The 27,500-nt window shown below is 41.4% G+C and overlaps 1 protein-coding gene across 2 annotated transcripts in view; it reads right to left on the reverse strand.

The window, feature by feature from the left end:
- Positions 1 to 27,500, reverse strand: part of fat4 (FAT atypical cadherin 4) — a 104,215-nt gene that overhangs the window by 40,754 nt on the left and 35,961 nt on the right. For both annotated transcript variants that reach the window (XM_073922402.1, XM_073922401.1), the window contains exons 3-7: positions 17,427 to 17,688; positions 16,938 to 17,288; positions 11,667 to 12,271; positions 9,209 to 9,526; positions 8,877 to 9,051 (exon numbers count right to left, since the gene is read on the reverse strand). In XM_073922402.1, coding sequence (XP_073778503.1) covers positions 8,877 to 9,051; positions 9,209 to 9,526; positions 11,667 to 12,271; positions 16,938 to 17,288; positions 17,427 to 17,688 — 1,711 coding nt within the window. The remainder of the gene's footprint in view (positions 1 to 8,876; positions 9,052 to 9,208; positions 9,527 to 11,666; positions 12,272 to 16,937; positions 17,289 to 17,426; positions 17,689 to 27,500) is intronic.

The raw sequence follows: 27,500 nt of genomic DNA on the forward strand, positions 1-27,500 counted from the left end.
TAGCTCTCAAAAATATTTTTTTTAATTGTCAATATCACAACGTTTCAACCGACATGGTCTTCATCAGGTCAGTCGAAACGTTGTGATATTGACAATAAAAAAAAATATTTTTGAGAGCTAAAGTGGCAGTGTGCCGATTTACTTTGAATCTTTTACTACTTGTGTATGGGTGTTTCCCAGTACTGGGTTGCAGCTGGAAGGGCCTCCGCTGTGTAAAACATATGCTGGAATAGTTGGCGGTTCATTGCGCTGTGACAATCCCTGATGAACAAGACTAAACTGAAGGAAATGAATGAATGTCAGATTATTTTGCTTGTTTTATAGAAAGCTCAGTTAATCTTGTTTGTGTCTAGAAAACGCTTCTTGATTTTAAAATGTGTAGATATTTGTACTAAAAACAAGACTGAAAAATAAAGCACTGCAGTGTGTTAAAGGCTCATTTTTGACCTGTAGATCAACATGAGGGCTGATATCAGTGTGATTTTAGACAGTCTGAAGTGTTTTTGCTGGTAGAAACACCTGATGGATTATAAACGCTGTGTTTGTCCGGCTGGAGAGTGTGTGAGAGTGTGTGTGTTGTGCAAACACACAGTTAATAAAAGGCTGCAGTAACAGGGCAACAGATCCTCCGGCTCAAACATCTCGCTTTTATTGACTGTGTGTCTCTCTCCGCTGCTCTCTGCACTCTTTGACTCTTTAGTGTGGAGTAAATAAACTCAAGCATCAGTTCATTCAGCCTGTCAGCTTTTAACAGCGCACACGTGACGATCCGCTTATATAAACCAGTGTTTTCATGCTAATCGACTGCAGATACTGCTGCGTCATCGTGGACTGATAACGTTCACACGACGGCGTCTCTCAGATTTACAAAAACAAATGCTTCAGAGTTATAGACTTAGAAGATTCATTCATTCATTTTCTTTTCCGCTTAGTCCCTTTATTTATCAGGGATCGCCACAGCGGAATGAACCACCAACTTATCCAGCATATGTTTAACACAGCGGATGCCCTTCCAGCCGCAACCCATCTCTGGGAAACACCCATACACACTCGATCACACTCATACACTACGGCCAGTGTAGTTGATCAGTTCCCCTATAGCGCATGTGTTTGGACTGTGGGGGAAACCGGAGCACCCGGAGGAAACCCACACCAACACGGGGAGAACATGCAAACTCCACACAGAAACACCAACTGACCCAGCCGAGACTCAAACTAGAGACCTTCTTGCTGTGAGGCGACTGCACTACCTTCTCCCCACTACCTGTTGTCTTTAATAAAATAATAATGAATAATCTATCACATCTCTTTGCGCCGCGGCAGCAGATAAACCTGTTAGTCTTTACTCCAAAACAACCGGCTGGATCTACTTTATCCCTTACTTTATATCAACATCATTCATGTTTATTATACAATCAAGTCATAATTCTCAAGTTTTCCACTTCAAATCGCTCGAGTCACTCGTTTCCAAAGTTCAATGATTTGTTATTACTCAAGCAGGTCCTGAAAACAGTGACCACTGATGGGAACATACCCCAAATATTCTCAGAGCATGCTTTGTGAGCTGTGATGTGGAGCTCTACAGTAAAACAGCAGTGAGTGCACAGCAGTAAACTCTGAGGAGAAACAACTGAGACATTAAAGAGATCTCATTAAAGCGTTTTCTTTCCTACACTCTGACTTTCTCTCGGTTTCTCTGTTATCTGCCAAGCAGCTCTCGTTTATTCCTCAGAAATTCTGCCAAGATCGTTCCTCTGTGCACAGAAAAAACCCTCACTCACACTCACTCACTCACTCACTCCCTTGCTCCCTCACTCCCTCACTCACTCGCTCTCCATATTTAATGATTCACAAGTGTTTATTTGTGGTTGTGAATTGCATTATGGGATGTGGATCTCTTTTCTGTCCACTTCTGATGGTGAAAATTCAACTCTTCAGTTCAATAAAGTGACTTTTATTTGGCATTTTAGTATTTTGAAATAATATAATGTACACTCACTGGCCACTTTATTAGGTACACCTTACTAGTACCATGTTGGACCCATTATGCCTTTAGAACTGACCTAACCCTTCATGATTAAACAAGCTACTGGAAATATTCCTCAGAGATTTTGCTCCATATTGTCATGATAGCATCACACAGTTGCTGCAGATTTGTCGGCTGCACATCCATGATGCCAATCTCCCGTTCCACCACATCCCAAAGCTGCTCTATTGGATTGAGCTCTGGTGACTGTGGAGGCCATTTGAGTACAGTGAACTCATCGTCATGTTCAAGAAACCAGTCTGAGATGATTGAGCTTTATGACATGCTGCGTTATCCTGCTGGAAGTAGCCATCAGAAGATGGAGACACTGTGCTCATAAAGGGATGGACATGGTCAGCAGCAATACTCAGGTAGGCTGTGGCGTTGATGCTCAATTGGTACTAATGGACCCAAAGAAAATCTCCCCCACACCATTACACCACCACCACCAGCCTGAACCGCTGATACAAGGCAGGATGATCCATGCTTTCATGATGTCTGAGCCGAGCATCCGAATGTGTGAGCAGAAATGGAGACTCATCAGAGCAGCAACGTTTCTCCAATCTTCTATTGTCCAGTTTTGGTGAGTCTGTGTGAATTGTAGCCTCAGTTTCCTGTTCTTAGCTGACAGGAGCGGCACCCGGTGTGCTCTTCTGCTGCTGTAGCCCATCCGCCTTAAAGTTGGACGTGTTTGATAAGTCCTTATTTGAGTTACTGTTGCCTTTCTATCAGCTGGAACCAGTCTGGCCATTCTCCTCTGACCTCTGGCCTCATCAACAAGGCATTTGCGCCCACAGAACTGTTGCTCACTAGATATTTCCTCTTAGTAAAAGCATTCTCTGTAAACCCTAGAGATGGTTGTGCGTGAAAATCCCAGTAGATCAGCAGTTTCTGAAATACTCAGAGCAGCCCGTCTGGCAGCAACAACCATGCAATGTTCAAAGTCTCTTAAATCCCCTTTCTCCCCATTCTGATGCTCACTTTGAACTGCAGCAGATCCTCTTGACCATGTCTACATGCCTAAATGCAGTGAGCTGCCGCCATGTGATTGGCTGATTAGACATATGCATTAACAAGCTGTTAGACAGGTGTACCTAATAAAGTGGCCAGTGAGTGTATTAGAAACTCAGACGATACAACAATGCAAACTATTACAAATGTTCATAAAAGTCACTTTTTACCTCTTTTTAAGGTTAAAAGTTGATGGAAGAACGATCGAGATCCAAAAATGCAATTTAAAAAGCAGAAATAAACAGGGAAAAATAAAAACATGAATCACAAAATATGGAAAACGTTGATTTACGGATATTTTTTACAGTGATGTATCTGTAAAAGGGTGACTTTAGACTCTCTCTCTCTCTCTCTCTTTTACAGCCGTCTCTCGCGCCACACTCCGCAGAAAAACACAGATTTCCACATAATGACTGGAGTCTGCCAAGATCTCTGAGAGCTGCCAGCTTTCCTTCAGAGAGAGAGAGATCATATGGAAAGATATTGTGGAGATTTCTAGGGACAAAGAAAAGCCAGAGGTTAAAGGTCGAGACTAGAGAAGCGGAAAATTGAGAAGTGGAGCGCAGCATTCCAGCGGAGATGAAGGAATGTGTTGGGCAAGAGCATACACACTTACAGTAAAACACAGTAAAACACTCACACGGCAAACAGCGCTCTTCTCACTTAGATGTTGTGTCTTGTTTGAAGCCCGAATAACGACAAATCCTTAAATCAAGAAGCATTAAATACAGAATTTCTAGGTATTTGGTCTAGAATCAAGAACCAAGCTCTGTTGAATGCTTGATTCTGATTGGCTGATGAGCATTTTGAGCTGTTTGGTTATTGTTAAGACACAGCTAAAGTAGTTCCGGCAGGTTTAGAGCAACTCCAAATCACTGCTGAATGATTAGAGTTACTTCACAGCTACAACAGTTAGAAATCACATCAGAACACAACAGGAGGAGGACACTAGAGCTACACACAGGAGCAGTTTGAGGAGGATACACACTTGACAAACATTCAAACACAATGTGTGAACAGTGGAGACCAGAGGAGAAGAGCAACAAACACCTCTGGGATGTGGAGTTATAATACAGTAATGCATAGATATTATGCCTCAGATGACATCAGTCGTCAATTATTCCTTATATCTATTGAGGGAATGTTAAAAAAACATAACGTGTTTGATACTCCAACATTCAGATCTCAAAACATCCTCTCCCATAACTACATTTACATGCAAGCAAATAATCCATGTATGATCAGATTATTGGCTCAGTGGCTTCATAGAAACACCTCACCAGATCTGAGTGAGCTGAAGCAGAGGTGTAGACCTGGAACACTCTCATCGACAACACAAGCTCGGACTCACCATTCACATCCTACATGTGTCTTTTGTGTAGTCGACTGGTCAGTGAAATATTTAATGTTGAATAAAATAATGTTATGTCACATGAAAAAATGCTGCAGTACACGAAAAATAATGTAGTAAACACTGTTGTTGAACCACACTATCGTAAAGTACTTGAATGAATCTGCTATGGTTATTTTGCAGTTGCTAAGGTAACACAACAGCTATAGTAATTGATCTGTTGTGATGATTCTACAGTTGCTATGGTAACACAACAACAATAGTAATTGATCTGTTTTGGTGGTTCTACAGTTGCTATGGTAACACAACATCTATAGTAATTGATCTGTTGTGGTGATTCTACAGTTGCTATGGTTACACAGCAACTATAGTAATTGATCTGTTTTGGTGGTTCTACAGTTGCTATGGTAACACAACAACTACAGTCATGAATTTGTTGTGGTGATTCTACAGTTGCTATGGTAACAACAACTATAGTAATTGATCTGTTGTGGTGGTTCTACAGTTGCTATGGTAACAACTATAGCAATATAAACAAATGACCCAATAATGTAGTTTTCTACAACTATAAGGATTTTTTTTTACAATACCCCACAGTTTAATGTAGTAAAAACGACAGTATCCTACAGTATTTATCAGTTGACTGTAGTTAATATTACAGTATGCTGGAGCATTCATTAACAGAGTTGTAGATTCTATAATATATACGGTATAAAACACTTTACTATAGTTTGGCTCAAAAAAAAACTATACTGTAGTATTTACACTGACTATAGTATTTTTTTTAACAAAACAAATGGACATTATTGCTTTTTTCTGTTCTGAATGCATGAGGAATGCTAGAGATTTGCCTGTAATACATGATTCAGATTGGAAAATCAAACATGCATAAATAGAAATTTACCAATCTACACTCAAATTAAAGGATAAATGCCACCGCAGCCCGCAAAATCCTCCATCAGCATCAATCTTCAGCAGCTTAACTCAAGCAGACGTCCTCATTTACATATAGAAACTTGGAAAAACAGAAACTGTGATGGTCTGAAAAGGAGGACAGAGATTATAAAAATGAAATATTTTGGGCCAGACGAGCTGTAACTGCATACGCCGTGGACTAAATGCAGTAATAAAGTGTACAATGAGCTTCTCGACTGCGAATGGAAGCTGATTATTAAAGTTCACACTGCTGGAAAAGCCCTGAGGATTGGGGACATCGGGAATAAAGTGTTGCTCGGCCGGCGTCTGCTGAACGTGTCAATGGAAACACACATCACTGCAGGAATGGGAAAATCATTCAGAACGCTCCGTCAGCTGCATATATCTGACGATCAGGCACAACGAGCTCTTTCTGTGGAGTTTTCATTCATTTTCTTGTCGGCTTAGTCCTTTTATTAATCCGGGGTCGCCACAGCAGAGTGAACCACCAACTTATCCAGCAAGTTTTTACGCAGCGGATGCCCTTCCAGCCGCAACCCATCTCTGGGAAACATCCACACACACACATATACTACGGACACCTTAGCCTACCCAATTCACCTGTACCGCATGTGTTTGGACTGTGGGGGAAACCGGAGCACCCGGAGGAAACCCACGCAAACGCAGGGAGAACATGCAAACTCCACACAGAAATGCCAACTGAGCCGAGGTTCGAACCAGCAACCCAGCGACCTTCTTGCTGTGAGGCGACAGCACTACCTACTGCGCCACTGCCTCACCTTCTGTGGAGTTTATTTAAAAAAATAATGTTCTTAGAGTTTTTGTGTTGTTTCTAATACAAACATCCAAAAACTCTTAAATCAAGAAGCATTTTTTAGACAAGCAACACATTTTTGTGTTATTTTCAGAAATATTGAGTCAAAATGAAGTGAGTTTTTCATTAAAGCAAGCAGAATAATCTGACAATGGCAGAAAAAAATATATATTGTTTTTCCTTTTTTGACGTAAGATTATTTCACACCCCATTAACAGATTATTTCGCTTGCTTAAAGAAAAAATGCTTTATTTCGACAGAAACTCTAAGAAAAGCATGTTTTGCAGTGTAATGTTGACAGAAAGAAAAAACATAAACAATAATTTCATCTTGAAATTTAGTGACTTTTTCCAAAATGAATCATTTGAGTCAGTGAGTCAGTGATTCGTTCATAAAGATTTCTGTGGCTTCTAAATGAATCAGCCATTTTAAATGAGTCACTTTTAATTTAATTACTCGTTAAATTAGTAAAAATATTCTTTAATTATCATTATTATCAAAGTGAAAGCAAAATAATATTGTTTTTTTACTTTGTTTTACTGAAAAACTTGTTTAATTTAGTCTCTGAAAACAAGACAGCATTTAGTTCTTGCCTAAAAATGCTTAGAAATTGGAGAAGAAACAAGACAAAAACTCTAAGAAAAGCATGTTTTGCAGTGTAATGTTGACTTATGGGTCAAAAATGACCATTTCAACAGCTGAAAGAAAAACTTAAGCTATAATTTCATCTTAAAATTTGGTGACTTTTTCCGAAATGAATCATTTGAGTCAGTGATTCAGTGATTCGTTCAAAAAGTTTTCTGTTGGTTCTAAATGAGTCTATTTTGAATGAATTACTGAATCACTCTTAAGTGAATCACTCATTAAACTTAGCAAAATAACCTGTAATTATTAATATCGAAGTAAAATATGTGAATGTTAATCAATCTAAATGATGATTATTTTGCTTGTTTTAGGAAAACGGACCCATTCTTTCTGAAAACAAGACAATATTTAGTGCTCGTCTAGAAAATGCTTCTTGATTTCAGAATTTGTAGATGTTTGGACTAGAAAAAAGACACAAACTCTCTGTCAGAACATTTTTTTGCAGTGTGATCTTAATTATTTACTATACCAGGACCAAAGCAGTCTTTAAGCAAAGAAAATGTCAATACAGGCAATTACTGATGCTGAATCAGCTGTGCCGGTGTTTGAGCACGAGCGCAGACTGATTTACTGCAGATGCAGATGTAAAAAGCGTCTGCAGAGTGTGTGTGTGTGTGTGTGTGTGTCTGCGCCAGGACATCACTCATAGTTGGACTCTCTCTCTGCGCTGCGGAGACGTGTGTTTCCGGCTTCTGGCAGATACAGGACACTATTTACTGCCCAGAGCTGCTCCTGATGTCCAGAGCAAATCCCTGTCATTACAGAGGGTCACATGACCTCACAGGAATGAAGGACAGGCACCAGTCAGACCAGACGGGTTAACCAGAGTTAACCAGAACACACACACACACACAATCACACATGCATGCATACCAAGAAAAAGAAGTTTCAACTTATGCACACACACACACACACTCAAACACATCCACGTACACACACACACACAAATGCACATACACACAAGCACACAAGCAATAACACACACACACACACGCACACACACACACACACACACACACACACACACACACACACACACACACACACATACACACACACACACACACACACACACATAGTCACACACACATAGACACTCGCACAGATGCAAACAAACACAAACACGTATACACACACACAAATGCACACACACACACACACAATCACACATGCATGCATACCAAGAAAAAGAAGTTTCAACTTATGCACACACACACACACACTCAAACACCCACGTACACACACACACAAATGCACATACACACAAGCACACAAGCAATAACACACACGCACGCACTCACACACACACACACACACACACACACACATAGTCACACACACATAGACACTCGCACAGATGCAAACAAACACAAACACTTATACACACACACAAATGCACACTCATACACACACGCACACAGACATGAACACACACAAACACTCACACACACACACACGAACACTCACACACACACACACACACACACACACACACACACACACACACACACTCACATGCACGCATATACACACACACACACACACGCATATATACACACACACACACACACACACAAATGCACTTATAAATATACACACACAAACACACTCAAGAAAAGACGAATAGATGCACACATACACAAACAACAATGCATGCACACACAGACACACACATACAAAAATATAGGCATGCATGCACGCACGCACACACACACACACACACACAGAGACACACAGCTACCTTTTTGGAGACTCTGCATAGACATAATGTGTATATTCCATCATTTCATCCAAAATTCAAGAACTGTGTGTGTGTGTGTGTGTGTGTGTGTGTGTGTGTGTGTGTGTGTACTGTATGTGCATGGTCAGCATTATTGTCATCCGCTCTTACTTGCATCGTGTGCCATCATGATCTCTTTATGTGTGTGTGTGTGTGTGATCTGCTCTTACCTACATCATGTGTATCTGTGATCAGTGTGTGTGTGTGGGTGTGTCTGTGTGTGTATGTATTAGTGTGCGTTTGTGTATATGTGTTTGCAAGTATGTCTGTGAGAGTGTGTGTGTGTGTGTGCGCATGTGTGATGTGTCCATACCTGCATCGTGTGCAGTGATGATCAGTGTGTGTGTGTCCTGCGTCTCCCGGTCCAGGGTGTGTATCAGGTTGAGCTGCCCGCTGGCTGACAGACTGAAGGCTCCGGCGTCGTTCCCGCTGGACAGACTGTAGCTGATCTGACCGTTTGTGCCCAGATCATCATCACGAGCCACAACCTGACCATCACACACACACACACACACACACACACCAGCATCATATATATGACCGAGTGACACACACGTGTTCTAAATGTCCTCATGCATAAGTCATGGGTTCCCCGTGTTCCAGGCGTCGGTCGTCTGTGAGTCACAGGGAAGGTCTGCTGCTCACCTGTAGGATGTTCTTGGGCAGGTTTCCGAGGTTCTCCTGGACGCTGATGGTGTACGGCGAGAGCTCGAACACCGGAGCGCAGTCGTTCACATCCAACAGCACGATGTTAACGGTGGCTCGGTCCACACGAGGACTGCTGCCGCGATCCGCAGCCTGCACCTGCAGAGAGTACGAGGATCTGCTCTCCCGGTCCAGCAGCTTGGCCACAGAGATCACCCCCGTCACAGAGTCCATGCGGAAGTCAGAGTTCAGGTTCCCACCGGTGATGGAGAAGCGGATCTGACCGTTGGTTCCCTCATCGGCGTCGCTGGCGAACACCTGCAGGTGGACAAATGAACACATACCGTCTGAATTATTCGCCATCCTGTATATTTTTATATATTAAACAGAGCAGATTTCTTCAACACATTTCTAATCATAATTGTTAATAACTCATCTCTAATAACTGATAACTGGAGTGATGCTAAGATAATTTAAGAAATCTTTTGCATGAATATTCATTTCATTTGAATAAAATCAACCCAGGCTTATTCTGAAAACATAGTCCCGCGGACGTTTCTGGAGACAGCGGAATACGTCCCGGGAGGTACGTACGGCCGCGTTTATTTTTTTCAAGCGAACGTTGCGGGGCGGTGTGACGCTGTTCCCTTTCGCGCTTGCTGGCCGACCGCTTACCTCCTAGTGGAGGACTTCCCCGCTGCAACCCGTTTCGAGTCCGGCGAAGAGCGGTTTCAGCAATCAGGTAAGACAAAAACAGAATCCCAAAAATTAAGTAAACGAGTTTTGTAACAGGGTGAGAACGTGGTGAAATCCGAAAACACGGTAAAAAAAAAAAAAATCAGGGCTTTTCTTATTTTGGACGGCTTTTGTAAACTGTTGCTCGGGTTTAGGGAAGCGAGCGGGCGGGCGGGTCAGTCGGTAAAATTGGTTGGGTTTAGGGAAGGAGGAGGGCAGGTCATCCGATTGGCCGGTTGCGCAGTCAATCATCCCGTCAGTCGGACAGCGGCCTCTGGTGGGTTCATGCGAGAACAGCGCGGGCGCGAACTGCACTCGCGAGAGGCGTTTGAGATGCGAAAAAGTGCACAGCAGCGGCCATTCGCGGATTCGCAAAAACAAAAACTGCAGCCGTACGTACCCGCCGGGATGTATTCCACGGTCTCCAGAAACGTCCGCGGGACTACGTTTTCAGAATGAGCCTGGGTTGAATAAAATTCTATAGACAGCTTTATAGAAAACAAAAAAAAGATGTTTATAGAATGATCTGTTGTGTGTGGTCTTACCCGACTTTTGGCCGGGATTTATGTTCATTAAGTCTGACCTCCTTTACTCATCATCCCTCCTTTTTGCTTCTTACAAAAAATCTATCAGGAGCCATGATCTATACTTCTGCGTCAAGTGCACGCGTATGCTACGGCGCAGCCTACGGCGTTGATGCATAGCCCTACGATTTGGCCGTCGCTGACGTTTACCTTTAAAAAAAATTATCTACACGTCGCAACGACGCGTAGCGCAAGCTCTGTGATTGGTCGGCTTGGTAGTGCTGACAAGTCTGGGCGGGACCGAGAGCCGCGTAAATGGTGCGAGCCTGATGCAGCGATTTTTTACAAGTGTTTACAAGTCCCGTGAAGGAGCTCCGGATGGAAAGTTTTGTTTTGTGTTTAACTCATAGTTAAAGTTGTTGCACGTCCGCCGGTTGCTGCCTCAAAATGAGCGAGTTTGAGCCACTTGTACATCCCGGAAGTGTTCAGGAAAAGCAAAAGACTCGACACAGAGACACATTAACACCTCACTGCAAACTAGCGTTTCAGAAGTGTTAATGCAGACCGACAGAGACAGCAGCAGAAGTATAAATGCACAGCTACACGCGTTGCCTGCGCCGTGGGTTACGCCGGTCACTTGATGCAGAAGTATAAACCAGCTTTAGTATAAATAAGATCATCATCATGTTATTTAAACTTTGTTTTGTCGACTTGCAACACTCACTGCGTGCCGACACCCTCGCTTAAAAGACTATATCGCTGGTTTCACATCGCATAACCACAACAGCTATTTGTCCGCCGTGCATGTTCACGGGACTTTCAGTTTGTTTTTGATTAAACTACATTGCTTTCATCAGCATTGGTTCGGTTGCACATGGAGAATAACGTCTTTATTCTGGGATTACCACTCTTATTAAATACACTTGCATAAAGTAAATCCTATCTCAAAGCATTTACTGGGGCACTGGCTATTATTACTGAGGCACGTGCCCCAGTGAATGGGGTCTAGCGATGCCCCTGACACCAACCCAGACAATCACCCCTGCACACGATTACACATGCGCAGAAAAGTTGTTGGAATAAAGATCAAGGTGCCATAATGCAATTCAAAAGCATAAATAAATGACTCAAAATGGAAAACTGCATTTTTACAGTGTCGTCTTTTACATATCGATCGCAACAGAATCATAGCATGGTACCTGCAGGATGTCGGTGCCGGTGAGCGTGTTCTCCTGGATTTCGATGTCGTAGATGTTCTGAGAGAAGCTCGGCGTGTTATCGTTTACATCTAAAACCATCATGATGACCTCCATGCTGGACGACAGCGGCGGATCTCCTTTATCGGTGGCCACGATAGTGAGCGTGTAGTTCTCCATCTCCTCCCGGTCCAGTTCTCCCAGCAGCGTCACTCCTCCGTCGATCATCCCAATCCCGAATTTACTCCCGAACGCCCCGCTCAGGGAATACTCCACATAGCTGTTGGGTCCGCTGTCAGCATCGCTGGCCTGCGCAGTAAACACACGCATGTCCACCGGCGTGTTCTCCTGGATGTAGGCCGTTCTCGGGGAGGTAAAGACGGGGGCGCAGTCATTGACGTCCAGCAGGATGATGGAGATCTGGGCGGTGCTGGTGAAGCGGGTGGAGGGTGGCAGTGCCAGGTCATTTACTGTGATCACCAGGTTATAAAATGACTGTGTTTCTCGATCCAGAGTCTTCGTTGTGTGTAAAACGCCGGTGTTCGTGATGCTGAACTGAGATTGAGGGTCGCCGGAGGCTATAGAGTAATGCAGATCAGCGTTCGGCCCTGAAAAATAACACACATATATATATATTTGGTATAAATAATGTAACACTAATAATAACACTATTAACATTTTCCCTGCAATGCAAAAATGCCTTTTTTTATCTGGATTCTAGTCCAAATACCTAAACTTTCTTAAATCAAGAAGAAATTTCTGGACAAGTAGAAAATGTAGTGCTGTTTTCAGAAATAATGAGTCAAAATTAAGTTATTATAAAATTATTAACAAACAAAATAATCTGCCAGTGGGTGAAGAAAAATAATCCTGTTTCGTTTAGAAATAACATTATTTTGCTTACACCATTGACAGATTATTTTACTGGCTTACTCTCGTTTATATTTTCAATTAAATTCAATTCAATTTAATTCAGTTATTATATTAAATATACCTGACTATTAACTTGTCAATATGTTAACTGCAAACATATTTTGTCCTTTATCTTTGCAAAAAAGATTGATTGCGTCAAAAATTTTTTATTTGGCATAATATATGTGTGTACTCTATATGTTTATCATGTATATATAAATACACACATGCATGCATATATTTGTGAAAATGCACATATATATATATATATATATATATATGCTCAACACATTTCTAATCATAATTGTGTTAATAACTCATTTCTAATAACAGGTTTATTTTCTCTTTGTCATGATGACAGTAAATAATATTAGACTAGATATTCTTCAAGACACTTCTATACAGCTTAAAGTGACATGTAAAGGCTTCACTAGGGTAATTAGGGTAACTAGGCAGGTTAGGGTAATTAGGCAGGTTATTGTATAATGATGGTTTGTTCTGTAGACTATCGAAACAAAATATAGCTTAAAGGGGCTAATAATATTGACCTTAAAATGGTGTTTAAAAAATTAATAACTGCTTTTATTCTAGCCAAAATAAAACAAATCAGACTTTCTCAAGAACAAATATTATCAGACATACTGTGAACATTTCCTGAATCTGTTCAACATCATTTGGAAATATAAAAAAAAAAAGAAATAAAAATTTAAAGTGGGGGACTTCAACTGTATATATATATATATATATATATATAAATATTTGGTATAATTAATGACAATAACACTATTAACTCTTTCTCTGCATTTTAAATAAATGCCTTTTTTATCTCGCTTCTAGTCCAATTACCTAAACATTCTTAAATACAGAAAGGTTTAGGTTTTGGACAAGCAGAAAGTATAGTGCTGTTTTCAGAAATAATGAATCAAAATTAAGTGTTTTCCTTTAAAACAGGCAAAATAATCTGCCCATCTGCCCTCTTGATTTTTCTTTTGACATAACATTATTTTTCCTCCACCGTTGGCAGATTATTTTGTTTGTTTTAGGAATAAAAAAATATATATTTTTGACTAAATTACCAAAAAAAAAAAAGGTATTCAATTTAGATTTGCCAGGGTTTTTTGTTCAAGTTAAAGCTAAAAATATATATTTTTCCCACAATCATGCCTCTTGTACATCATCTTATTATCTTTTGGCAGAAGCCTGGGTCATTTCCAGTCAAAAAAAAAAAAAACTTGGTGGTTAAATAGAGGTGACTTTAGACCAGGGGCTCATCTCCTGTTTCCAAAATGCATCACAAACTGCTTCACTAATAGTTCTGCTATGATAATTGTTGTGCATTATTAATCCCCATAACACTCTCCACAGTCCTCACTCCTTATTTGCAAATAACTAGACTACAGATGTCCATGTAAGCGTAGTCGTGTCTTTACAGTAAGTGAAAGATCCAGAATGGCATTCGCTGATTTGATTCAGAAGGGCTCTTGTTTGTCAGACCGCTCATCGCTCTAACTTTCATTCACCATCATTCACTTTAAAAAGCAGCCGCTCCACCTTATCTTTATATGCTTTACTCCCCCGAAATTTGTTTATAAAACATCAGTGTAGTTGATCAGTTCCCCTATAGCGCATGTGTTTGGACTGTGGGGGAAACCAGAGCACCCGGAGGAAACCCACGCCAACACTGGGAGAACATGCAAACTCCACACAGAAACACTAACTGACCCAGCCGAGACTCAAACAAGTGACTTTCTTGCTGTGATGCCACAGTGCTGACCACTGAGCCATTGTGACGCCCCATAATAACCTAATTTCGACTCATTATTTCTGAAAACAAGACAATATTTTTTACGTGTCTTGAAAATGCTTCTTTAGATATTTGGACTAAAACAAGAGAAAAACTCTGAGTACAGACGGCATTTCTACACTGCAGCTTGTGTAAATCTGCTCTGGAATGCTCATTATAGTGAAACGCGGTGTAGAAGTAAAGTTGAAAGTAAGCGTAGTCACATGAGGAGCACTAATAGAGCAGCACGTGGAGATGCTGTCTGCGTAGTACACTCAACTATTAATGTAGACACTGAACTGACTGTCTCACGACACAACATGTAGAGCACATGAACTCGCTTTCACTAATTAAGCAGAGATGAAAACCCCTGACGGTCAAACAACACACGCCAGAGGGACGTTCTGTAGGGGAGAGACGGACAGAAGTACCAATTCTCATACATACTGCTAAATTTAAAGACCATCTAAGATGCAAAGGTGACTTATATATTGGGTTTAAGCCCAGCTGTGTGTCAGCAGTGTGTGAACATATCCAGCCTCTAATGGGCAACATGCATTATTGTGTTTGTTCTAATCAGACTTGATGCAGAAACACTGTGATTGATGTTCTCGCTTTGCATGTGACATCCGAGGGGGAAAGCCCCGCCCACTAGTGTCCATCTCTCCACCTCATTAGCATAAACAGCAGCCCTGAGTGAGAAGCAGCCGTCTGTCCATTAGCCATTAGAGTGTTTGAGCTGCTGAAGATCATGTCAGCATAGACTAAGAGCATTATAGATGTGGTTTTAAGTAAGAACAATGTTATTAGATTGTTATTATATATAGAAGATTACTTTATTTCCCCCATTCTTTGATTATTTTGCTTCTTTAAAGGTAAAACTCTCTTTATTTTGACTTTTTATTTCTGAAAACAAGAAATTATGCAGTGTTTGTCTAGAAAATGCTTCTTAATTTAAAAGTTTGTAGATATTTGGACTAGAAACAAGACGCAAACTCTCATTAATAAAGGCATTATTGTTTCTGTTGTCTCTGTTCTCTGCTATATTACGAGAATGGCAGGATTTAGGCGTCATCGTGGACTGCGAGTGTGTTATTGTGCAGACATGCTGAAGCTGATGTAATGTGCAGTACAGTGTGTGTGTGTGTGTGTGTGTGTGTGTGTGTGTGTGTGTGTGTGATATGGATCTGCTGGTTCACAGTAAATGAGCTCTAATTGAGCGTCTGTAATGTGGATCTGACCAGCACTCATGTGGAAACAACACCATCGCCACTGTCACACACACACACACACACACACACACACACACACACACACACACCCCTGTTTACTAAACACACACACCACAACACTGGACTGGGGTTAGAGGTCACAGAACAACACACACACACACACACAAACACACACACACACACACACACACACAAAACACACACACACACACACACACACACACACACACACACACACACACACACACACACACACACACACACACACACACACACACACACACACACATGGTTATTTTCGTAAACCAAAGCTAAAGCTATGATGGAATCAAATGAAATTTACCTGAACAGAATGGAAGTGAACTGAACATAACGGAATGGAACTGAATCAAATTGAACTGAATTGAATTAAATTGAGTGAAATGGAATTGAACTGAACTGAATTAAACTGAATGGAATGGAACTGAATGGAATTAAATTGAATTTAATGGAACTGAATATATTAGAATGAAATTCAACTGGACTGAACTCAACAGAATGGAATAGATTTGAATTGAACTGAACTGAAAGAAATGGAATCGAATGGAATTGAACTGAATGGAATCGCATGGAATTAAATTCAGTTTAATGGAACTGAATAAAATAGAAGTGAACTGAATGGAATTAAATGCAATTTAAACGAACCTAATAGAACACAATTGTATTAAATTGAATGGAATTTGATGGAATGGATTTGAACTGAACTGAACTGAATGGACTGAACTGAACTGAACTGAACTGAACTGAACTGAACTGAACTGAATGGACTGAACTGAACTGAACTGAATGGACTGAACTGAACTGAACTGAATGGAATGGAATAGAATTGGACTGAATTTAATTTAATTTAGCCTAACTGAATTGAACTGAACTGAACTGAATTGAACTAAGCTGAATTGAACTGAACTGAACTGAACTGAACTGAACTGAACTGAACTGAGCTTAGCTGAGCTGAACTGAACTGAACTGAATTGAACTGAATGGAACGCAACTGAACTTAACTGAATGAACTGAACTGAACAGAATTGAACTCAATTGAACTGAACAGAACAGAACTGAACTGAATGGAATAGAATTTAATTAAACAACTGAACTGAACTGAACTTAGCTGATCTGAATTGAATTGAATTAAATTGAACTGAATGGAATGGAATGGTACTAAATGGAATGGAACTGAAGTCAAGAACTGAATTGAAATGAACTAAACTGAACTGAACTGAATGGAACTGACTTGACATGACCTGAACTGAACTCAATAGAAATGAACTGAATGGAACTGAACAGAATTGAGTAGAGTAGAGCTGTTACCGTGGTCTCGGTCCGCTGCGCTCACAGTGAGGACAGAGGCTCCAGCACTCAGACTCTCCAGGATGGATGTGGTGTAGACGGAGCTGTTGAAGAGCGGTGGATGGTCATTGACGTCCAGCAGATTAAAGTAGACCCGCACCGAGCTGGAGCGGCCGCCACCATCCGCAGCCCGCACCGTCAGGATGAAGAACGGCTGCGTCTCGAAGTCCAGCGCTCGCGTCACATTGAACACACCGGTGATGGGGTTCAGGAGGAAGGTGGAGTCCTCATCATCCTCCTCCACTGAGTACGTGATCTCGCCATTCACACCAGAGTCACCATCACTGGCCAGAATCGCTGCCACAATCGAGCCTAAATGGAGAAACACACAACAGAACATCATAGACTCTGATTGGCTGAAATCATCAGTACAGCATCATGGGTAATGTAGTTTAGTGCACACTGTTACAGGAGTGCTGATTGTGAGTTGTGATTGGCTGAGGGCTGTACCTGGACTCATGTCCTCTGGGATGTCGAATGAGTAGACGGAGCGGCTGAAAGTGGGCGTGTGGTCGTTGATGTCACTGACGGTAATGTTGACCCAGATGTCGGAGGACTGCTGCCCGTCGTCCGCCCGCACCAGCAGAGAATACTTCGACCGGCGCTCGCGGTCCAGACGCCTGGTGGCGCTAAGTTCACCGGATTCTGGATCGATGCGGAAACTATCGTCCGCACCGCTGATGATGGCGTAGGTCACCAGAGCGTTTGCACCCTAAACAAACACATACACACATGAATGAATAAATAAATTAGAAAATTAAGGAATTAATTAACAGTAAAAAGAGTACATGAATGAATGAATGAGTAAATTAATTAAAGAATTAAAGAGTAAATGAATGAAGGCATAAATGAATAAATGAATGAGTGAATTAATGAATGAATGAATGAATGAATGAATGAATGAATGAATGAATGAATGAATGAATGAATGAATTAATTAATTAATTAAAGAATAAAAGAGTAAATAAATGAAAAAACTAATTAATAAAAGAATAAGTAAATGAGTGAGTGAATAATTAAATGAGTAAATTAATTAATTAAAGAATGAAAGAGTAAATGAATGAATGAGTAAATAAGTGAATGAATGAATAAATGAATGAATGAATGAATGAATGAATGAATGAATGAACTTGAGCGAATTATTGAATAAATGAATGAGTTAGTGAAGGAGTGAGTAAATAAATGAATAAATCAGTAAATTAATAAATAAAAGAGTTAATGAATTGTCGAATAAATGAATGAATGATTGAAAGAATGAGTGAATTAGTAAATGAATGAATAAATAAAGGAGTGAATGAATGAAAGAATAAATGAATGAATGAGTGAATGAGTGAATGAGTGAAATAATAAATGAATTAATGAGTAGATGAGTGAATGAATGAATGAGTAAATGGGTGAGTAAATCAATGCATGAGTAAATAAATTAATTAATGAACAAATGAATCTGTAAATTAATTAATGAATTAAGGAATGAAAGAGATAATGAAGTAATTTGTGAGTAAATGAATGAGTTAACTAATTAATGGATGAGTTAATGAATTAATGAATGAGTAGATGAATGAGTGAATGAATGAATGATTGAGTGTGTAAATTAAATAATGAATAAGTCAAAGAATTTAAGAATGAATGAATAAAAATATGAATAAGTGAATGAGTGAATGAATGAATTATTGAATGTGTAAATTAATTAATGAATAAGTCAAAGAATGAAATAATGAATGAATAAAAGAAAGAAAGAAAGAATGAATGAATGAATGAATGAATGAATGAATGAATGAATGAATGAATGAATGAATGAAATAAACTGTATAAGAACACTCGCTCTAAGTGCTGAACTTGCAGTAAGTACCAATTAGTGAGAGTGCAAAGTATTTCATTTCCAGGCGGGTGTTGAGTTTCTGAGGGTCAGATCTCCAGTCTGCAGCTGACAGGCGTCAGAAACACAAACCCAGTAGCGCGCACACACGCGCACACACACGCACACGCACGCACACACACACACACACACACACACAGAGAGAGAGAGAGAGAGAGAGAGAGAGAGAGAGAGAGACAGTATACACACACATACACACACACACACAGACACAGGCTCTTTGAACTGTGCAGATCTGCGGTTCCTCTATAAATTGAGCTAATAGATCCCCTGATACCTGCAGTGAACAGCCGCTAAACATCTGATCCTGTGGCGCTCTGTAACGCGGCACATCAATACCAGCGCTGACAGATCGTGACGTCCCCGTTTGAGCAGAGCACAATATGAGTTCAGAGCCACGCATTAAAGAAGAGACGCTACACCACATCAAAGAGCAGAGGAACAAAACCACTGCAGATACCAGCACATTCAGCAGAACACAGAAGATCCCATCAACAAAACCCCAGACAGCAGCAGATGACTAGAGTGTTTCACTTACAGTACATGCCCATCACCTGATCACACTCATATTCCTGAGCATCTACTCTATTAACTTACACCCCTAAACATTATATCAACTGCATAGCAACCACCCTGAACATTGTAGCAATTGCATAGCAACCACCTTAAACATTGTAGCAACTCTATAGCAACCACCCTTAACATTTCAGCATCTACATAACAACCACCCTGAACATTGTAGCATATGCATAGCAACCACTCAGAACATTAGAACATTACAGCAACTTTATAGCAACCACCCTGAACATTGTAGCAACTGCATAGCAACCACACAGAACATTGTAAAAACTGCACAGCAACTACTCTGAACATTGTAGCAACTGCATAGCAACCACACAGAACATTGCAGCAACTGCATAGCAACCACCAAAATATTGTAGCAACTCTATAGCAACCACCCTAAACATTTCAGCATCTACATAGCAACCAATCAGAACATTGTAGCAACTGCACAGCAGCAACCCTTAAAATTGTAGCATCTGCATAGTAACCACCGTAAACATTGTAGCAACTGCATAGCAACCACCCAGAACATTGTAGCAACTGCATAGCAACCACTCAGAACATTGAAGCAACTGCATAGCAACCACACAGAACATTGTAAAATCTGCACAGCAACAACCCTGAACATTGTAGCAACTGCATAGCAACCCCCTTGAACATTGTATCAACTGCATAGCAACCCCTCAGAACATTATAACATTATAGCAACTGCATAGCAACCACTCAAAAGTAACTGCACAACCACCAAGAACATTGTAGCAACTGCATAGCAGCTGCTCAAAACATTGTAGTAACTGCATAACAACAACCCTGAACACTGTAGCGACTGCACAGAGCAACCACTTTGAAAAGTGTACACTGCATAGAAACCACCCAGAACATTGTAGAAACTGCATAGCAACCACTCAGAACATTGAAGCAACTGCATGGCAACCACCCAGAACATTGAAGCACCTGCATAGCAACCCCCCAGAACATTGTAGCAACTGCATAGCAACCACTCAGAACAACCTAGCAACTGCAAAGCAACAAACCAGAACATTGTAGCAACTCTCTAATGTAGTAACTGCTTAGCAACCACAGGTTTAGCATCAGTCGGATGCTCTGAACACTGAGCCGTTCAGTCAGACTCTCTTTCTCAGTGTCGTGGCTCTGCTGGAAGAAGGAAACAGCGAGTGTCTGAGCCTTCATTGATCAGTGCAGCAGACCTCTGGATTTCCCATCAGCCACCGGGGCCCTCAGACGCCCCTCTTCCGTCTGTTAGAGCAGTGATGGGCTTCTCAGACTCCTCCACTCCATCAGACCAATGCAAACAGTGAAACGCAACAGACGGAAACTCACTCAGAGTGAGAGGAACAATCCAGAGGCTGGTCTGCTGCTCACGGGGGAGAAACTACTTCCTCTCACCAGGGTTATTAGTGTTAACCAGAACTACAAGTAAAACTGATGAAAAACACACTCCAGCACTACTGCATCCGACACACACTTCAGTAGAAAAACACACACACACACACACACTTTATTTAACTAGTTGCTAAGGTAAGACTTCAAATTAAAACTAAAATAAACATTTATATAAAAAACTAAGGGCACATCTGGGTAAATACCGAAAATAAGTGACTAAAACTACAAACTGAAGACATTTTAAAAACAATAAACTAAAACAAATCAGTAAATTACAAAATAATAAACATCAGTACAATAAAATCTACATAAACCATATAGCAACTGCATAGCAACCACCCAGAACATTCTAAAAACTGCCTAGCAACAAACTAGAACATTGTATCAACTGCATAGCAACCACCCAGAACATTCTAAAAACGGAATAGCAGCAGCAGCAGCAACAACAACAAAACAATGTAACAACTGCATAGCAACCACCCAGAACACCTTAACAAATGCACAGACACCTTCCAGTAGACCTCAGGAACAGCACAGCAACCACTCAGTATACCCTAACAAGTGTATAATAACAAATCAAAACATCGTAACAAATGCATAGCAACCGCATAACAACCATCCAAAACACCCTAACAACTTCACTGCAACCACCCACAATGCAAAAACAATCACCCATAGTAACAGCAGTTGCATAGCAATGAACCAGAACATTGTAGAAATCACATAGCAACCACCCAGAACACCCTAGCAACTACACAGTAACCACCCATGTCACCCTAGCAACTCAGTTACATCCAATCAAAACATTATAGCAACCGCATTACACCACTCAAAAGACTCCAGTAAAAGGACAGCAACCACCCAAAACACTCTAACATCTGCATAGCAAGTTAAGCAACAACCAAAGCATCATAGCAACTGCATAGCAACTACCCAGAACACATTAGCAACTGCATAGTAAGTTTAGCACCACACCAGAACACCATAGCAACTGCATAGCAACCACCCAGAACATCCTAGCAACTGCATAGCAAGTTTGGCAACAAAACCGAACACTATGGCAACTGCATGGCAACCACCCAGAACACCCTAGCAACTGCATAGAAAGTTTAGCAACAAACCAGAACACCATAGCAACCACCCAGAACACCTTAGCAACTGCATAGCAAGTTTAGCAACAAACCAGAACACCATAGCAGCTGCATAGCAACCACCTAGTACACCCTAGCAACTGCATAGAACGTTTAGCACCAAACCAAAACACCATAGCAACCACCCAGAACACCTTAGCAACTGCATAGAAAGTTTAGCAACGGACCAAAACACCATAGCAACTGCATAGCAACCACCCAGAACACCCTATTAACTGCATAGCAAGTTTAGCAACAAACCAGAACACCATAGCAACCACCCAGAACACCTAGCAACTGCATAGAAAGTTAAGCAACAAACCAGAGCATCATATCAACTGCATAGCAACAACCTAGAACACCCTAGATACTGCATAGCAAGTTTAGCAACAAACCAGAATACCATAGCAACTACATAGCAACCACCCAGAACACCCTAGCAACTGCATAGAAAGTTAAGCAACAAACCAGAACACCATAGCAACCACCTAGAACACCCTAGCAACTGCATAGAAAGTTAAGCAACAAACCAGAACATCATATCAACTGCATAGCAACCAACTAGAACACCCTAGCAACTGTATAGCAAGTTTAGCAAAAACCACAACACCATAGCAACTGCATAGCAACCACCTAGAACACCTTAGCAACTGCATTGCAATTTTAGCAAAAACCAGAACACCATAGCAACTGCATATCAACCACCTAAAACACCGTAGCAACTGCATAGCAAGTTTAGCGACAAACCAGAACACCATAGCAACTGCATAGCAACCACAAAGAACACCTTAGCAACTGCATGGCAAGTTTAGCAACAAAGCAGAACAACATGGTAACTGCATAGCAACCACCTAGAACACCTTAGCAACTGCATAGCAAGTTTAGCAACAAAGCAGAACAACATGGTAACTGCATAGCAACCACCTAGAACACCTTAGCAACTGCATAGCAAGTTTAGCAACAAACCAGAACAACATAACAACTGCGTAGCAACCACACAGAATGCCATAGCACTACGCAAAACTTCACACGGAACAGTTTTCAAAGTCTTGAACCCTCGCCATCTATCCCCTGTGTGAGCAATGGATGTGTGACAGAAACTGAGCTCTGCTTTACACGCAGGCTGCAGGATCAATCAAAACGATCAGCTCCAGTTTCAGTATTTGTGTTCATCACACGTCCAGCAGATCCAGCAATCCAGCTCCAGTGTTAAGCTCCAGGACGGATGTGGGCAGAGATTCTGGACACGGAGCAGATACAGGAATAACCCTGGACTCCATTCAGACATGCTGTTAGTGGCCGACGCTAAAACGGATGACTTCTGGAGCCCAAAAATCCCATAATTCCTGTCCATCGTGCCAAGATGAGATTCAGTTTGAGGTTTTCAAAAAACATACCCTGAAAACGAGTAAGAGAAGGCACAGAAGAGATCTCGATGGTTTTATGAAAGACGATTTAAATGTGTTCTTTTTTTAAGACCTCCTTTAATGTTGGTCTCTGTGTGTGAAAAAGATCAGCAAAGTTACGAGAACAGTCCACTGGGAGATATTTACTATATCAATAACACTGTTTCTGGACGAACTCAATGCCTCCGCTCTAATCCTGAGTGTTCTTCCAGGAACAAACATAAAACTATCGTAAAATAACTCTGTCCAAGGGGGCGGAGCCTGTTTATAGTTGTGTTCATAGTGTGTTTCTCCTGTTTCACACTGCTGTTTTTAAGTTTGACTGAGTTTTTACATAACCCTGTGTGTGTTTGACACTAAAGAGAAAACTTGAAAACTGGTTTATTGCTCTAACTGTGTGCTTCATGTCAGAAAACTGTTCATCAGGAGTTAAAACGGGCATAGAAGGGCTTTAAAGTCTGCGTATAATAATATTGTACAATGTTTATTTTGCTAGCTCACACTGTTTAACATTCATATATTGCAGTGCAACCACTCAGAACACCCTAACAGCCCAGCACACCATAGCAACTGCATAACAACCACTCAGAACACCACAGCAACATCACATCAACTACCCAGAAAACCATAGCAACTGCATAGCAACCACCCAGACCACCCTAGCAGCTGCAGTACAACCCCTCAGAACAACCTAACAACAGCCCAGAACACCATAGCAACTGCATACACCCACTCAGAACACGACAGCAACATCACATCAACCACCCAGTAAACCCTAGCAACTGCATAGCAATCACATAAAACATCCTAGCAGCTGTATAGCAACCACCCAGAACACCCTAACAACAGCCCAGAACATCTTAGCAACAGCTTAAGAACCACTCAGAACACCCTAGCAACATCACATCAACCACCCAGAACACCCTAGCAACTGCATCAAAACCAAGCAGAAAACCCTAGCAACTGCAGTGCAATCACTCGGAACACCCTAACAACAGCCCAGAACATCGTAGCAACAGCTTAACAACAACAACAACAACCCAGAACACCCTAGCAACAGCACATCAACTACCCAGTACACCCTAGCAACTGCACAGCAACCAACCTGAACACCCCGATAGCAGCCCAGAACACCATAGCAACTGCATAACAACCACCCAGAATGCCCTAGCAACTGCATAGCAAGTTTAGCAAAAATAAAAACACCATAGCAACTGCATAGCAACCACCCAGAACACCCTAGCAACTGCATAGAAAGTTTAGCAACAAACCAGAACACCATGGCAACTGCATAGCAACCACACAGAACACCCTAGCAGGTGCATAAGAACCACCCATGACACCCTAACAACATCACATTAACCACACAGAACACCCTAGCAACTATATCACAATCACCCAGAAAACCCTAGCAACTGCAGTGCAATCACTCAGAACACTCTAACAACAGCCCAGAACATCTTAGCAACAGCATAACAACCACCCAGAACACCCTAGCAACTGCATAGCAACCACTTAGGACATCCCACAAACAGCTTAGAACACCATAGCAACAGCATAACAAAAACAACAACCCAGAACACCCTAGCAACAGCACAACAACTACCCAGAACACCCTAGCAACTGCATGGCAACCACCCAGAAAACCCTAGCAATTGCACAGCAACCAACCTGAACACCCCGATAGCAGCCCAGAACACCATAGCAACTGCATAACAACCACCCAGAATACCCTAGCGACAGCACATTAACCACCCAGAACACCATAGCAACCATAGTGGACGTAATGCAAAAATTAATTAATATAAGTTAATCCACTGAGGAAATATGCATTTAGATTAGACACACCCCTCTTAACGTTAGTTGGCTATGAGGGAATGATGAGCAAAAAGAAAGCCCCGCCCATAATCAATATTCAGCTTTAGTTAGAGGTGCATCAACACACTGAAATAAAACCCTGTGCAAATATTTAATATGTTGTTGTCAGAGTAACTGAAGCTCGGGCTGTAGAGGCTCCGCCCTCTTCTGGAAAGCTTATTGGATGCTCTCTAATGAGAAAACCCCGCCTATAAAACCACCTGACACTGCACTGAGCAGCCAATCAGAGTTGACAGATGGCTGACTCTATTAGTAGTGTGTATTCAGTGGAGCTCATGGGAGCGTCAGATTCCTCTCGCCGTTCAGTTTAATGTCATTTTCCTGTCAAACGCAGAAGGATTTAATAGTTGAGACTGAACTCAGTGATGTAAAGTGAACTTGAGTGCTCTGTCTCTCAGGGATCGAGCGCACGGCTGCCAACAAACCTTCAGCTTCAGACGAATCCAGCAGGTGAGACGACGCACTGAGAATCAACACTGGAAATCAGCTTTCAGTCTGAATACCGTCACAGAACATCAGTTTATTAGACTGTGTCGCCCTCTTTTCTGCTTGATTAAATTTAATCTAGCGCTGCGGAAATGTGTCAAACGCTGCATATCGTCTGTGCTCAGAGGCGGAGCCAAACAGACTCCTCCCACACATCTGCTAATGTCATTATCCACGGCAATCAGCGGACACACGTTATAGGAGGAACTCGAGTCTCATTTATAGAGCAGAAGATCACTGAGAGTCTTCAAAAAGACATTATAGAAAGACCTAAAAACCATGTGCCTAACAACCACCCAGGACAACCGAGCAACTGCATATTGACCACCTAGAATACCATAATAACAGCATAGCAACCACCTAGAACACTAACAACCATACAGAACACATTTAACAGCCTAGCAACTACCCAGAACACACTAGCAACTACAGAGCAAGCACCCTAGCAACTGCATAGCAACCACACAGAGTACCCTAGCAACTGCAAAGCTACTACCAAGAACACTCTAACAACTGCATAGCAACCACACTGACCACCGAAAAAGCCTAACAAGCACACAAAATACAATAATAACTGCATAGCAACAACCTAAAACCCCAAACAACCACCCAGACCACTTTAGAAAGCCTAGTAACCACTCAAAATACCCTAACAACTGCATAGCAACTACACAGAACACCTTAACAACCATCTAGAAAACCCTAGAAACCACCCAGATTACATTAAAAGGCCTAATAACCCCCCAAACACCATAACAACTGCATGGCAACCACACAAAACACCCTAACAACTACCCAGAAAACCTTATCACCCCTAACAACCAACAAGGTCACTTTAGAAAGTCTCGTGATCAATCGAAATACACTAACAATTGCATAACACCCACTTAAAACACCCTACCAACCCCTACCAACCACCCAGACTACCTTAAAAAGCCTAACAGCTCCCCAAAACACCACAATAATTGCATAGCAACCACACTAAACACCCTAGCAACCACCTAGAACACCCTACCAACCCTAACAATCATGCAGACTACTTTAAAAAGCCTAAAAGCTACACCAAGTACTTTGACAAAACTACACCAAATACTATGAAAACTGCATAGTAACCACACGAACACCCTAACGACCACCCAGCACACCCTAACAACCACCCAGACCACTTTAGAAAGTCTAGTAATCAAACAAAATACTCTAACAATTGCATATCACCCACATATAACACCCTAACAACCAGCCAGAACACCCTACCAACCCTAACAACTACCCATACTACCTTAAAAAGCCTAACAGCTCCGCAAAACAACATGATAATTGCATAGCAACCACACAAAACACCCTAGCAACAACCTGGAACACCCTAACAACGCTAACAATCACACAGACTACCCTAAAAAGCCTAAAAACTACACCAAATACTATGACAACTGCATAGTAACCACACAAACACCCTAACGGCCACCCAGACAGCTTTAGAAAGTCTAGTAATCAAACAAAATACCCTAACAATCGCATAACATCCACATAAAACACCCTAACAACCAGCCAGAACACCCGACCAACAACCAGCAAGACCACTTTAAAAAGCCTATACAACAACTGGAGATCCTATAAAATTGCAGAGAAACCACCCAGAACACCTTAAAAACCCCCATGAACATCATACCAACTCTAACAACCACCCAGACCACTTTAGAAAGCCTAGTAATCAAACAATATACCCTAACAATCGCACAACACCCGCATAAAACACCATAACAACCAGCCAGAACACCCT

Source organism: Danio rerio, chromosome 14 (genome assembly GCF_049306965.1).
Source record: "Danio rerio strain Tuebingen ecotype United States chromosome 14, GRCz12tu, whole genome shotgun sequence".
In the NCBI taxonomy this organism is placed as follows: domain Eukaryota; kingdom Metazoa; phylum Chordata; class Actinopteri; order Cypriniformes; family Danionidae; genus Danio; species Danio rerio.